Raw genomic sequence first — 14,138 nt, 5'->3', positions numbered from 1 at the left:
GAGGGGGGCTTAAAGCGGTGGTTCCACTTTTGGGTGGAACTCTGCTTTATGATTCCAAACTGAGCGATCACATGACCAACCGCTGATCGCTCAGTTTTTGGTCTTCACTGCGCGGAGAGCAGCAGCGTGCTGAGAAGCTAGCTGCCAGTCGGGCATTTGGGTGGATCCTGCCATTAGTGGTTGGATCCCTGCAGACCCTGGACTGGCTTTGTGACGTTCAATTATATTGAAAGTAACAGTTTAATTACTGTATTGGCATACAGTGAAAAATTGGGTGCAAATCATGTGCGCGTGTTATGCACCAATATTTGCATTGGGCTGCCTCGAGTGGGGGGTGGACTACACAGCATGGATCTCCCGTTTACTTAGCGGCCTCTGTAATATGAAGTTCCGCTTCCTGGATTATCTCCTATGGTGGACGTCACGTGTCTTGGCATTGGACCAGTGTTCTGTTTATCATAGGAGGCGTTCGAGGAGGCAGGACTTTGTATTACAGAGGCCACAGAGTAAATGGGAGATCCCCGCTCTGTAATCTGATGTGAGGCTGCAGGTGTGCACAGATCAGGCTGCATTGAATGGCAATGGTGAGGCTGCAGATGGGCACTGATCAGGCTGCAATGGTGAGGCTGCAGATGGGCACTGATCAGGCTGCAATGGTGAGGCTGCAGATGGACACTAATCATGCATTGATGGCATTGATATTTAATTTTTTTGCCCATTTAACTGGCCAGAAAACTTTTTTAATTAAAGTGTGTTGATTTGTGTGTAGTGATGAATGTATCGGACAGAGTTTAGCTTGCTGGAAGTTTGACAAACCCAATCGGAAACCAGCAAGCACTCAACCTTTTCAAGGTTGATTTACAAGGCAAATCACGGGCAGCTGTGCATGGTCATGGATAACATGTACCAGTGAAAAAAGTCACCCATGTGTCCAGGGGCACAGGAATTTTGGGTATACTGCTGCCTACTGAAGCTTAGGATACTGGCAATTGGAAAACCAGTAAGCCAGCTCCTGTAAAACCCATGATCTACCCAGCATAACTTGGTGTTTAACCGCTTCCCACCCGACCTATAGTAATGACGACCGCAGGAACCCTTCGTCCCTCCAGACCGCAGTCATATGATGTCCTGGGATTCCCGCAGTGTGGAGCGCGCCGGCTGCATCACTGGGGACTCGATGCGCGTACCAGGCTCGACACAGAGCTTGGACGTGGATCTCTGTGTAAACAGAGATCCACGTCCTGTCAGAGAGAAAAGACCGATGGTGTGTTCCTTGTACATAGGGACACCGATTGGTCACCTCCCCCATTCAGTTCCCTCCCCCCACAGTAAGAATCGCGCCCTAGGGAACAAATGAACCCCTTGAGCGCCTCTAGTGTTAACCCCGTCCCTGCCAGTCACATTTATACAGTAACTAGTGCATATTTATAGCACTGTTCGCTGTATGAATGGGAATGGTTCCAAAATAGTGTCAAAAGTGTCCGATCTGTCCGCCGCAATATCGCAGTCATGACAAAAACCGCAAATCACTGCCATTACTAGTATAAAAAAATAAGTCATAACTCTATCCCCTATTTTGTAGGCGCTATAACTTGCGCAAACCAATAAAGGCTTATTGTGTTTTTTTTTTTTTACCAAAAATATGTAGAAGAATACGTATCGGCCTAAACTGAGAAAAAAAAAAAAAAAAAAAAAAAAATATATATATATATATATATATATATATATATATATATATATATATATATATATATATATATATATATATATATATATATATATATATATATATATATATTATAGCAAAAAGTAAAAAAATATTATTATTTTTTTTCTCAATTTTCAGTCTTATTTTGTTTATAGGGCAAAAAATACAAACCGCAGAGATGATCAAATACCACCAAAAAAAAGCTTCATTTGTGGGGGAAAAAAGGACGTCAATTTTGTTTGGGAGCCACGTCGCACGACCATGCAATTGTCTTTCAAAGCGTGACAGTGTTGAAAGCTGAAAATTTGCCTGGGCAGGAAGGGGGTGATATGCCCGGTATTGAAGAAGTTAAGGATCCTGTCCCTTCAAAGCATGTTATGCTGCACAGTGCTTGTGCTGTGTAATTTGGCCCCCTGTAACACCTGGCTGATCCTGTCTGGCTATGCCCCACTCTTTAAACTGTCCACAGTAAATCATGAATAAAAAGTTAAAATGCGCTGATCAAATAAAACTATAGCAACAGTCTTTGGAGGAGGAAAGATGAAATCCCGTCACCAATTTCAGTGTGATCTACAAAGCACACCAGACCAGTGTCATTCCAATGTCCTTACTAGAAGTAAGTATAATGCAGGCATGAACATAGAACTTAACATGGGCTCCTGCTCCACCCTCTGGTCGAAAATTACTCTATCCAGTGTTAAAGACCTGCATCAACACCCCTCAGCCTGCCAAGTTTCAACACCAGGTGTATAAACGTGTTAAGATGTAAGGTCAACACACACGTCATGAAGAGAGCATCATCCTCAGGGGCTGACACCATGTAGTGCATCTTCTGGGGTCCGGATGACTGGAGGGGAGAGCTAGGATGCAGGAAGCATCCAGGGAGTCAGTATTCAATGGCTGCTGAGCCCTTACACTGTGGTCAGTTTAGGTGCCTTTGTCATCTGCTGTCTCTCCTGTTCTCTACAAAGATCATTTCAGAACTTTTTCCACATTTAATGTGACCTATAAACTGTGCAACTCAGTTGAACAACAAATTGAAATCTTTTAGGTGGGGGGGGAAGTAAAAATAAAAAAATAAAGTGTGCACATGCTTAAAGGGTTAGTAAAGGATTTTTTTTCCTTTTTAAAATAACAAACATGTTATACTTACCTCCACTGTGCAGTTCGTTTTGCACAGAGTGGCCCCGATCCACGTCTTCTGGGGTCCCTCGGCAGCTGTCTCTCTGGTCCTCCCCGCAAGTACTGACCACAGTAATGCGAGAAAGCTTGCATGGTGGTCAGTAATTGCGGGTGCGCTCCCGTGATACAGCGAGCGGCCATAGCCGCTCACTGTATCACTCGGTCCAATGGCTGCGCTGCTATCAATCCGTCCAGCCTAGCCAATCAACGGCCAGGCTGGGAACCGAAGGGGATCACGGGGACGCGCACGGGACTTTCGAGGGGTGAGGTAAGTAAAACGGGGGTTCGGGGGGCGTGCGTTACCGTCAGATGTTTTTTCACCTTCATGCATAGGATGCATTAAGGTGAAAAAACATTTACCTTTACAACCCCCTTTAAACTAAAACTTTGAAGCACCTTTTGATTTTATTACAGCACTTTTTTGGGGTCTATCAGCATGGCACATCTTGAATTTGCAATATTTGCCCTCTCTTCTTTGCAAAAACACTCCAAACCTGTCAGATTGCTAGAGCATCTCCTGTGCACAGCCCTCTTCAGACCACCCTACATATTTTCAATTGGATTCAGGTCTGGTCCATTCCAAAACTTGAATCTTCTGGTGAAGCAATTCCTTTGTTGATCTGGATGTATGCTTTGGTCGTCATGCTGAAAGATGAAGTTCCTCTTCATGTTCAGCTTTCTAGAAGAAGCCTGAAGATAATTCCCTCTACCTTGACTAAGGCCCCTGATCCAGCTGAAGAAAAACAGACCCAAAGCATGATGCTGCAACCAACATGCTTCACTGTATGTATCGTGTTGGATGTGTAGAGGAGTTTTTGTGCTAAACATATCTTTGGAATCATGGCCAAAAAGTTCAACCTTGGTTTCCTCAGACCATAACATCCATTTGGGAGACTTCAGATGTGTTCTAGGCTTGGATGTTTTTCTTGGTAAAAAAAGGCTTCCGTCTTACCACTCTACCCCATAGCCGAGACATGAAGAATATGGGAGATTGTTGTCACATGTGGCCAGTCCTTGCCAGATATTCCTGCAGCTCCTTTAATGTTGCTATAGGCCTCTTGGCAGCCTCCCTGACCAGTTTTCTTCTTGTCTTTTCATAATTTATGGAGGGACGTCCAGTTCTGGGAAATGTCACTGTTGTGCCATATTTTCTTCATTTGATAACTGTCTTCACTGTGTTCCATGGTATATCTAATGCCTTGGAAATTCTTGTACCCTTCTGACTGATGCCTTTAAACAATGAGATTCCTCTGATACTTTGGAATCTCTCTGCAGACCTTGTCTTTTGCTGTAGGACGCAACTAAGAAAATGTTAGGCAAGACCTACTAGAACAGCTGAACTTTATTTGGGGGTTAATCAGAGGCACTTTAAGGCTGCATTCACACATTTAAATGTTCACACCTGAGTGTTTTGTAGCCTGAAGCCAAACGCCTGAAGCTCAAAGTACATGAGCTTTTTTTTTCGGCAGATCACAGGCATTTTTTTTTTTGCTTTTTAGATTTGGGGACCCTTTGACCTGTGAAAAATCGCGGGAAAAACGCACAACTTTCTGCCTGAAAACTAAATGCTCAGGTGTGAATGCAGCCTAAATGATGGCAGGTGTATACTGAATCCTATTTAACAAGAGTTTGAATGTGATTGCTTAAGTCTGGGTTCGCACTTCATGTCGCATGACGTGTGAAAATCAATGTTTCCCTATGAGAGCCGTCTTAACTGGTCTGACACAAATCAGTCCGACTTTGAAAATGCTCCCTGTACTACTTTGGTCCGACTATGGTCCTACTTCAGCCCATTGAATATCATTGAAGTCGGATCAAAGTAGGATCCTTGTCCTAACCATCCGACTTTTGCCATCCGACATGGTGATTACAGCAGCAGTAAAAGGAATTTATCTCACACTGGGTTTGTTTTGATTGGTCAAAAGACAAGTCAGACTATCACAAAGTTGGATCAAAGTAGTATCCTGTTCATGAAAGTCTGATGGATGTCGGACCAATGTAGGATCAATGTAGGACTGATGTCGCGGAGCAAAGTAGGATGAAAGTCGTATCACTGTCGTGTAGTATCGGTGTGAACCCAGCCTACGTCTGAACACAGACATTCCACCCCCCAAAGAATCTTTTTTTTTTTTTTTTTTTTTTTATTGTACAGTTTATAGGTCACAGGGGTGTGTAGACTTTTTATATCCATTGTACCTCATCTGTCTCATATGAGTGGAAAGATTTCAGGTAATTCTGATTGCCTAAACCTGGCCCAGGTATTCTGACATGGTAAACATGCTTAGACTACCCTAGAATCCTTCCAGACTAATCGGACTACGGCTGCATTGCCTGATTTTCCATCCTTTACAGTAGCTAGCTGGCTTTAACTGCCCCAGACATTCTTTTTTCCTAAGGTGGTTTCTTCACTGCATCTCAACCAGTCCTAAAGCCTTCGACATCGGAGGACGACGAGGAATTTCACAACTTCGTTGTGGGTGATGGTTTTAAGTGCCTCTTTGTGCTTCCTAAAGACCCAAGAAAGGGATGGGCAGCTTCAAAGTGTTCTCTAGATGGACATGTTGGCCTTTTTATCTTAAGCCTATGACCTAAAAGGGGAAGATCCACTGTTTTTGTTAATGGTTTATGACCGGGCTCAAAATTTCAAGTCCTGAACTACTAGCCATGCCTTAAGAGTTACTCGCCACCAGTTGCCCCACCCCAACTCTGCCCCGTCCCTAAACACACCCACGCCCCCCCAATACATCCCAACCTGCGACGCTTCCCCCCCCAGTACATCCCAACCTGCGACGCTCCCCCCCCCCCCCAGTACATCCCAACCTGCGACGCTCCCCCCCCCCCAGTACATCCCAACCTGCGACGCTTCCCCCCCGTACATCCCTACCTGCTACGCTTCCCCCCAGTACATCCCTACCTGCGACTCTTCCCCCCCCCCCCCCCCCCCAGTACATCCCTACCTGCCACGCCTCCCCCAGTACATCCCTACCTCCGACGCCTCCACCAATCCGGTACATTTATGCTTTCAATATTCTCCCCAATCCATATCTGTGCTTCCAATTCCACCACCGTCCCCCCCCCCCCTCCATTCTAGCATACCATACAATAGATTAGGGGAGTGGAAGTGGAATTGGAGGTGTAGATATGAAGGATTGATAGCACAGCCCCGTCGTTACTCGCCCTCCTCATTTGTCTACTCACCAAATGCGAGTAGGCGAGTGCAAATTTTGAGGGCTCGGTATGGTACCAGGCCTGTTGGTGCCTCCTGGGCTATTAATCATAGGGATTTTGTAGCACAAGCTTTCAAAGCTGCTACCTCTTCTTCATTTAAAAATGTGTGTTTCAAGTTTTGCCATGTGGATAGGAGAGCCTCTGAGGATGCCAACTTTGGTGCATTTTTACAGGCGGCTGTTTACGTTTTTTAATCTGTTTAGTTGTTTGGGGCCATACAACTTGTTGCTGTATTGCTTGCCCCTCATTTTTACTGGGATCCTGCCCTTTGGCCATGAGTTTATGGCTTGCTACAAAAGCTGAAGCCTTGCCTAACCAGGGAGGAGGGGTTTATGTCTAAGAGGGGATTGTGTTTTTTTTTTTTTGTTTTTGTTTGTTTTTAAGTGTCCAATTATGTTTATTGTGATGAAGATGAATGGTGTCCTATGTACAAGGAAAGGTTTTTACAGGTAAACCATAAATCCAATTTTTGGAAATATAAATGCTTAGGCTTGCTTTTGTTTGTTTTTCATATAAAAACTCCAACTTGTGATGTAATTTAATCTGTTTTTAGATAGGATTGGACAAGAAAGCTACGTCAGACACACGTTTGATCTATATGACAACTGGTGTTCTTCTGCAGAAAATAGTTAGTGCAAAGAGCCTGACTGAATTTACTCACATTTTCATTGATGAGGTAAGTTTTTTTTGTTGTCAAATGCTAATTATCCATAAGTGCTCGTGTTGCTAGAAACATATCCGTCAGAATGGGATTAGTATTGTGCTCCTAATTTTGTACGCATTGTGATCGTTAGGCAGATTTTCTTGTTTAACCACTTACGCACCACCCGCCGTCGTTATACGTCGCTACTTTGAAGAGGAATATTGTTGTTATGGTAGAAGCTAGCTACCATAACCATAGTATACTCTTCAAAGTAGCGACGTATAATGATGGCGGGCAGTGCTTAAGTGGTTAAACAAGTAAATCTGCCTGGAGATAACTCACGAAAAATAGAAGGTATTGCTCCAGAGTTTGATTGGTCCTCTCGGTCTGACCATTAGACTACGGATGAAAAGCTGAGGACAGATTCATTTTTACACACAAAGCTGAGCAAAAACTTTTCCAAAATGTTGAGGTAAATTGTACCCCTCTGTCAGACAACACATCATCAGGAATTCCATGAAGGTTAAAAACTTCTCTAACCATTACCTCGGCAGTATGTTCGGCAGAGGGTACCCCCTTAACTTGAATGAAATGAGCCATCTTAGTGAGGAGGTCAACGACTACCAGAATGGTGGTCATCCCTTTTGAAAGAGGAAGGTCGACTACAAAGTCCATAGAAATTGACCCCCATGGTCTTGATGGAACAGGCAGTGGTAGAAGTAACCCCAGAGGAGAAGATCGGGGTGTCTTATTGCGAGCACAGGTTAGACATGAAGCCACATATCTCTTTACATCTTTCTTGTACCCAGGCCACCAAAAGGAACGTGATAAGAGTTCTTCTGTCTTAGAAACCCCAAAATGACTGGCAAGTTTAGAGTCGTGTACCAACCTGAGGGATTCTTCCCGAACTAATTCAGGTACATAGAGGCAATGCGCTTGAGTCCAAAAAAACATTGTTGTACTTGAGGTTAAAGCGGTAGTTCACCCTCTCGTACTTGATTTTACCATCGAGACAGGCATTGTAGCGCGAGCTACAGTATGCCTGTCCCGATTTTTTTAACCCCGTACTCACCTCGTAGTCGTCCATCGTAGATTTCGGCTCCCGCGGGGAATGGGCGTGCCTATGGAGAGGGAGGATGATTGACGGCCGGCCCTGGCACGTCACTCTCCCCGAAGACAGCCGGAGTAGGTCTCGGCTCTTCACGGCGCGTGCGCACAGGCTATGCGCACGCGTCGTGAAGACCAAGCCTATTTCGGCTATTTCCGGAGAAGCGTGACGCGCCAGAGCCGGCCGTCAATCATCCTCCGTCTCCAGAGGCACGCCCATTCCCCGGTATCTTCGATGGACGACTACAAGGTGAGTATGGGGGGAAAAAATTCGGGACAGGCATACTGTAGCTCGCGCTACAATGCCTGATTTAAAGGTAAAAGAAAAAAATTTTTTTTTTTTCCCGTCGATAGGGTGAACCCCCGCTTTAATGTCTGTAGGAGGATTATTAAGAAGTTGGTCATTTTCATAACCCTCCTTGAGGAGATTAAGAAATGTCTTTGAACTTGTGCCCCGTAGAAAGTTCTGTTGAGGCAGGATTGTACATTCAGAATTGCTTTCCTGGAGAGGCCCAGGCAATATCCGTGATATGGCATCAGCCTTACCATTCCTTGACCCAGGGCGGTATGATATAACAAAATTGAACCTGGAGAAGAAAAGGGTCGAACGTGCTTGACTAGATGACAACCTTTTAGCAGACCTAATAAATTCTAAATTTCTATGATCGGTGAGAACGGTAACAGGGTGCTTGGCCCCTTCCAGCAGATGCCTCCACTCAGAAAATGCTTCCTTAATTGCCAGCAGCTCCTTGTTTCCAATGTCATAGTACTTCTCGGCTGAAGACATCAGTCGAGAGAAATAAGCGCAAGGATGAAGCTGCATTTTTTCTCCAATTCGCTGAGAAAGGATAGCTCCCACAGCAGAATTTGAAGCATCTACTTCTACGATGAAAGGTAGTTCTGGATCTGGATGTACCAGTATTGGTGCGGAAGTGAAGAGAGTTTTCAGTTTACTAAAGGCAGCCTGTGCTTCAGGTGACCACAAAAAGGCACCCCTTTCTTTGTCAACTGTGTAATTTGAGCAATTACCTTGGATAAATTCCTTATAAATCTTCTGTAAAAGTTTGAAAATCCAACAAATCGCTGTATCTCCTTAACATTCCTAGGGACAGACCAATCCACCACTGCTTTGATCTTATCAGGATCCATGCTTACCCCTTCAGAAGAGATTATGTATCCCAAGAACTGGATCTGAGTTTGTTTAAACTCACATTTCTCTAGTTTGACACAAAGTTTCTTCCGCTGTAATCTCTCAAACAATACAGACATGTTTGCGGTGTTCTTCCAAAGTTTCAGAGAAAATGAGAATGTCATCCAAATATGCTATTACAAACTGATCAAGAAAATCTCGAAAAGCATCATTAATAAAATGTTGAAAAGTTGCAGGAGCATTACAAAGCCCAAAGGGCATGACCAAAGATTCAAAATGTCCATATCTGGTTCTAAAAGCAATTTTCCATTCATCTCCGGGACGAATGCGGACAAGATTTTATGCCCCCCGTATATAAAATTTGGTAACGAGCTTGGCGGAGCGGAGTCTCTCAAGCATTTCTGGAATCAGTGGGAGTGGATAGCGATTCTTAATTGTGATCCTATTTAAATCTCTATAGTCAATACATGGACGCAGGGTGGAGTCCTTTTTCACCACGAAGAATAAGGAGAGGTTGAGTGTCTGATAAAACCCTTCTCTAGATTCTCATTAATCCACTCTTTGAGCACCTTCAGTTCAGGTTCTGATAAAGAATAAAGGTGCCCAAATGGTATTGCTGCCCCTGGAAGCAATTCAATGGGACAATCATAAGAGCGATGAGGCAGCTGATCTGCGTTCTTTTTTTATCACAAACGTCCCGAACCTCAAGATGGTTGCCAAAGATGCTTGTAAATCTTGGGTTGGTGGAGGGCTTATTTGATAAGATACGGGTGAGTCGACTGGTCAGGTCCTCCCTAGTGTGGTGGCTGACGTCTCCGGTACTTCGGACCGGAAAATTGTTTCTGCCGTGCCATTGAACAGTGGTCACGACGGATTCCAACCTCTCCGGCTGGGGGGGGGGGGGCCTGGGGTGTCCAGTTAGCCCAGGGGCGCTGGACTCAGGAGGAGTCCCGCCTACCAATCAATGTACTTTAGCTCCGAGCGATCAAGTTGTCTCTCCAAGTGGTCTCTGGGTCTGCAGGACCGACCGGTCAGGATCCAATCCGACAACGCCACGGCCGTGGCGTACGTCAATCATCAGGGGGGCACACGAAGCTCGGCTGCAGCGACGGAAGTCGCGCACATCCTCTGGTGGGCCGAAAGGTACGTTCTGGCTCTGTCGGCTGTGTACATTCCGGGAGTCCTGAACTGGCAAGCAGGCTACCTAAGTCGCCAAACACTAGACCAAGGAGAATGGTCGCTACACCCGGAGATGTTTCAGAGTCTGTGCCAGAAATGGGGCACTCCAGACGTGAACCTGGAAGGTGTCACGGTTCGTAGCCAGGTCAAGGGATCCGTGGGCGGACGCGTCAGACGCGTTGGTGGCACCATGGGGTCACTATCGTCTAATCTACGCCTTCCATCCCCTGAAGCTTCTTCCTCGCCTTCTGCGCAGAGTGGGAGCCAAGGGCATACCAACAATCCTGATCGCCCCGGATTGGGCGCGCGCCGTCCCTGGTACGCGGACCTGGTGCGTCTGGTGGCAGACGTCCCCTAGTGTCTACCCCTGAGAAAAGATCTTCTGTCGCAGGGTCCTATCTTTCACCCTGCTTTAGTCGCTGGCTTTAACGGCGTGGCTATTGAGAGCCAGGTGCAAAAGGAACAAGGCCTGTCGGGCTCGGTGATCTCTACCATGCTACGAGCACAGAAGTCTACTTCACGAAAGATTTACCATCGTACGTGGAAGGTCTATATCTCTGTGTGAAGAGATTAAATGGCACCCCCCGTACATACGTCATGTGCCGCATTCTGCTGTTCTTACAGCGTGGAGTGGACCAGGCGCTCGCCATGAGTACGGTTAAGTCAGATTTCGGCTCTAGCTGTCTACTTTCAGCAACCCTTGGCGGCGTACTCCCTGGTGCGTACGTTTGTGCAGGGGGTTCGGCATGTGGCCCCTCCTGTGTGCCCTCCACTGCCTCCATGGGACTTGAATTTAGTCCTTTCGGTGCTTCAAGAGGCTACGTTTGAGGACATTCGGAAGATTCCTTTGTTGACTCTGTCCCAGAAGGTGTTTTTTCTGGTGGCAATTACCTCGGTCAGACGGGTATCTGAACTGGTGACCTTGTCTTGCAAGGCTCCTTACTTAGTCATCCATGAGGATAAGGTGGTGCTGCGGCCGCAGCCATCATTCCTTCCAAAGGTTGTTTCGGCTTTTCACATTAATGAGGACATTGTTTTGCCATCCTTATGTCCTCGGCCGAAAAACCAGACGGAGGCCATTTTGCATTCCTTGGACGTGGTTCGGGCCCTATGGGTGTACTTGTCTGCTACGGCACAGTTTCGGAAGTCGGACTCGCTGTTCGTGTCGGTCAAACCCCTCCTAAAGTCCTAAGAAAGGTCTGGCGGTCTCGTCGGCCACCATTTCTAGGTGGATCAGACAGGTCGTGCTCCAGGCCTATGCCCTAAAGGAGCGGGCGCCTCCCTTTCAGGTTACGGCGCGTTCGACCAGGGCGATTGGTGCCTCTTGGGCTTTCCCCCATCAAGCGTCTGTTTTACAGGTGTGTAAGGCAGCGACCTGGTCGTCAATCCACACCTTCTCAAACAGGGCTCGACAAACCCCGGTCGCCAGGTCGCCATGGCGACTAGAAATGGCGTCTTGGCTTGGAAGGTGGGCAAAAAAATAAAAAAAAATTGTTCCATAGGACCGGCGCCCCGCGGACTAGGCTGCAGCCTCGCCTAAAACATCCTGCCCGCAGCTCGCCACGATCCTGGGAAAAGGCTCGCGGCCTTTTCCCAGGATCGCTGCGGGCAGGATGTTTTAGGCGAGGCCGTGGCTTCGGCCTAGTCCGCGGAGCGCCTTTTCCCCAGGATCGCGGTGGACTAGGCCCCCACCTCCCCCGCCGCTCGATCGCGGGGGGGCCCGTGATGTCCAGTAATTGAGGCTGCGGCCTTGTGAAGTCCCCAGCTCTTCCTTGTGTGAGCTGGCGCCGTCTGGTGGTGGCCGTTGGTATTACAAGTTAAACAGCAATTCTAATGTCATTTTTCACTATTTTCACTGCCATCTTCTTCCCCTAATTAGAACCCCCAAACATATATATTTTTTATCCTAACACCCTAGAGAATAAAATAGCGATCGTTGCAATACTTTCTGTCACGCCGTATTTGCGCAGCGGTCTTACAAGCGCATTTTTTTGGGAAAAAATTACTTTTTTTAATAAAAAAAATAAGACAACAGTAAAGTTATCCCCATTTTTAAAAATATTATGAAAGATAATGTTACGCCGAGTAAATTCATACCCAACATGTCACGCTTCAAAATTGCGTCCGCTCGTGGAATGCCGACAAACGTTTACCCTTTAAAATCTTCATAGGCGACGTTTAAAAAAATCTACAGGTTGCATGTTTTGAGTTACAGAGGAGGTCTAGGGCTAGAATTATTGCTCTCGCTCTACCATTTGCGGCGATACATCACATGTGTGGTTTGAACACCGTTTACATATGCGGGCGCTGCTCACGTATGTGTTCGCTTCTGCGCGCAAGCTCGTCGGGACGGGGCGCGTTTTCTGGCTCCTAACTTTTTTAGCTGGCTCCTAGATTCCAAGCAAATTTGTCAAACCCTGTTCTCAAAGTTTTACAAGGTGGATGTGAGTGCATCTTCGGATGCCTCCTTTGGCCGCAAGATTTTACAGGCGGCTGTTTAAGGTTGAAGTTCCTCCGTTGAGGAACTCTGGTTTGTTTGGGGTGAAGATGGTTTGCGGTGTTTTTTCCCACCCATCGAAATACTTTTGACACTGCTTGGGGACGTCCCTAAGGTCAATGCTGCTGTGTCCGTCCATGAACGGAAGAGAAAATAGGATTTTTGTACTCACCGTAAAATCCATTTCTCTGAGTTCATGGACGGACACAGCACCCACCCCTCCTTTGTACTGCTTGTTTACGAACTGGGGCTACATGATGCAGAGAGTGGGGTGTACCCGGGGGACAAGCCCCCTGGGAGGTGTTTTTAACACTTGAAGTGCTGTTTTTTCTGCCTCTCCTGAAAGGAAGGATATATAACCCTAAGGTCAATGCTGCCGTGTCCGTCCATGAACTCAGAGAAATGGATTTTACGGTGAGTACAAAAATCAAATTTTTTCCCCCGCTTAGTGTCCTGCTCCTGTAGGGGGCGGTATAGCCGTATGGTTTCTTAATAAGGAAGCGCTATCTGTCAATGAACTCGAGAAATAGATTTTATGGTAAGTCAAAATCCCATTTTTTGATGCATTAAGATCATTATTAAGCCTTGCAAACCGATAGAAACTTTTAAAATTCCAGCTAAATATAAAAGCTAAAACTGTAGAACAGACATTTGTAAATTTTTAACGTTGTACCTTTTTTAAGTTGGTGACTATCGAAGGTATTGAAAACTGCCAATTAACTTGTTCTGTAAATATGGATGTTGACTTCACACATGGGTTGTCTGTGGTGCCGTGTTTGCATTCTGTTGCTCTACATTATGATAAAATGCTCCAGGCACAAATTGTATCAGAATGTGGTTCATTACATGGCGTGGCAGTGCATTTCAACATGTTGCCGCACATAGTGCTAAATTAATGATCAGTCCATGCAGGAGGACGCAGCATTTATTTTGACGGCTCACAGTTAGGAGAATCTGTTTCAGTTCAGCGCCTTTTGAATTCATACATTCAGAGACTTGTCGGCTATTAAAACCCATTTCCTCACGAGAGTTGGGAGGATCAATCTGATATATGTTCATGGCCACTGGGAAATGCAGCTGATGTAAGTGGACTGGCTAGCTAGAAGAATCTTCCATGCTGCAATCTTCCTTAATTTCTGCGGCAGCAAAATCATTAAATGGACAAAACAATTACTCATATACACTATCCTTCCACTTTATTAGGTAAACCTTGCTAGTACCGGGCTGGACCCCCTTTTGCCTTCAGAAATGTCTTAATTATTCGTGGCATAGATTTAACAAGGTGTTGGAAATACTCCTCAGATTTTGCAGATTTATCGGTTGCGCATCCATAATGCAAATCTCCCATTCCACCACATCCCAAATGTGCTCTATTGGATTGAGATCTGGTGACGGTGGAGGTCATGGTCAAGAAACCAGTTTGAGAGGATTTGAGCTTTGTGAC

At 45.9% G+C, this 14,138-nt stretch overlaps 1 protein-coding gene across 1 annotated transcript in view; it reads left to right on the top strand.

Moving 5' to 3' along the window:
• The window catches only part of TDRD9 (tudor domain containing 9), a 195,750-nt gene that overhangs the window by 43,533 nt on the left and 138,079 nt on the right, over positions 1-14,138 (top strand). Inside the window, exon 5 of the mRNA XM_040333083.1 lies at positions 6,672-6,794. Within this exon, the coding sequence (XP_040189017.1) occupies positions 6,672-6,794 (123 nt within the window). The remainder of the gene's footprint in view (positions 1-6,671; positions 6,795-14,138) is intronic.

Source organism: Rana temporaria, chromosome 13, assembly GCF_905171775.1.
Source record: "Rana temporaria chromosome 13, aRanTem1.1, whole genome shotgun sequence".
Classification (NCBI taxonomy): Eukaryota; Metazoa; Chordata; class Amphibia; order Anura; family Ranidae; genus Rana; species Rana temporaria.
Note: the sequence above shows the minus strand (reverse complement) of the source record. Positions and strands in the feature narration are given on the sequence as shown.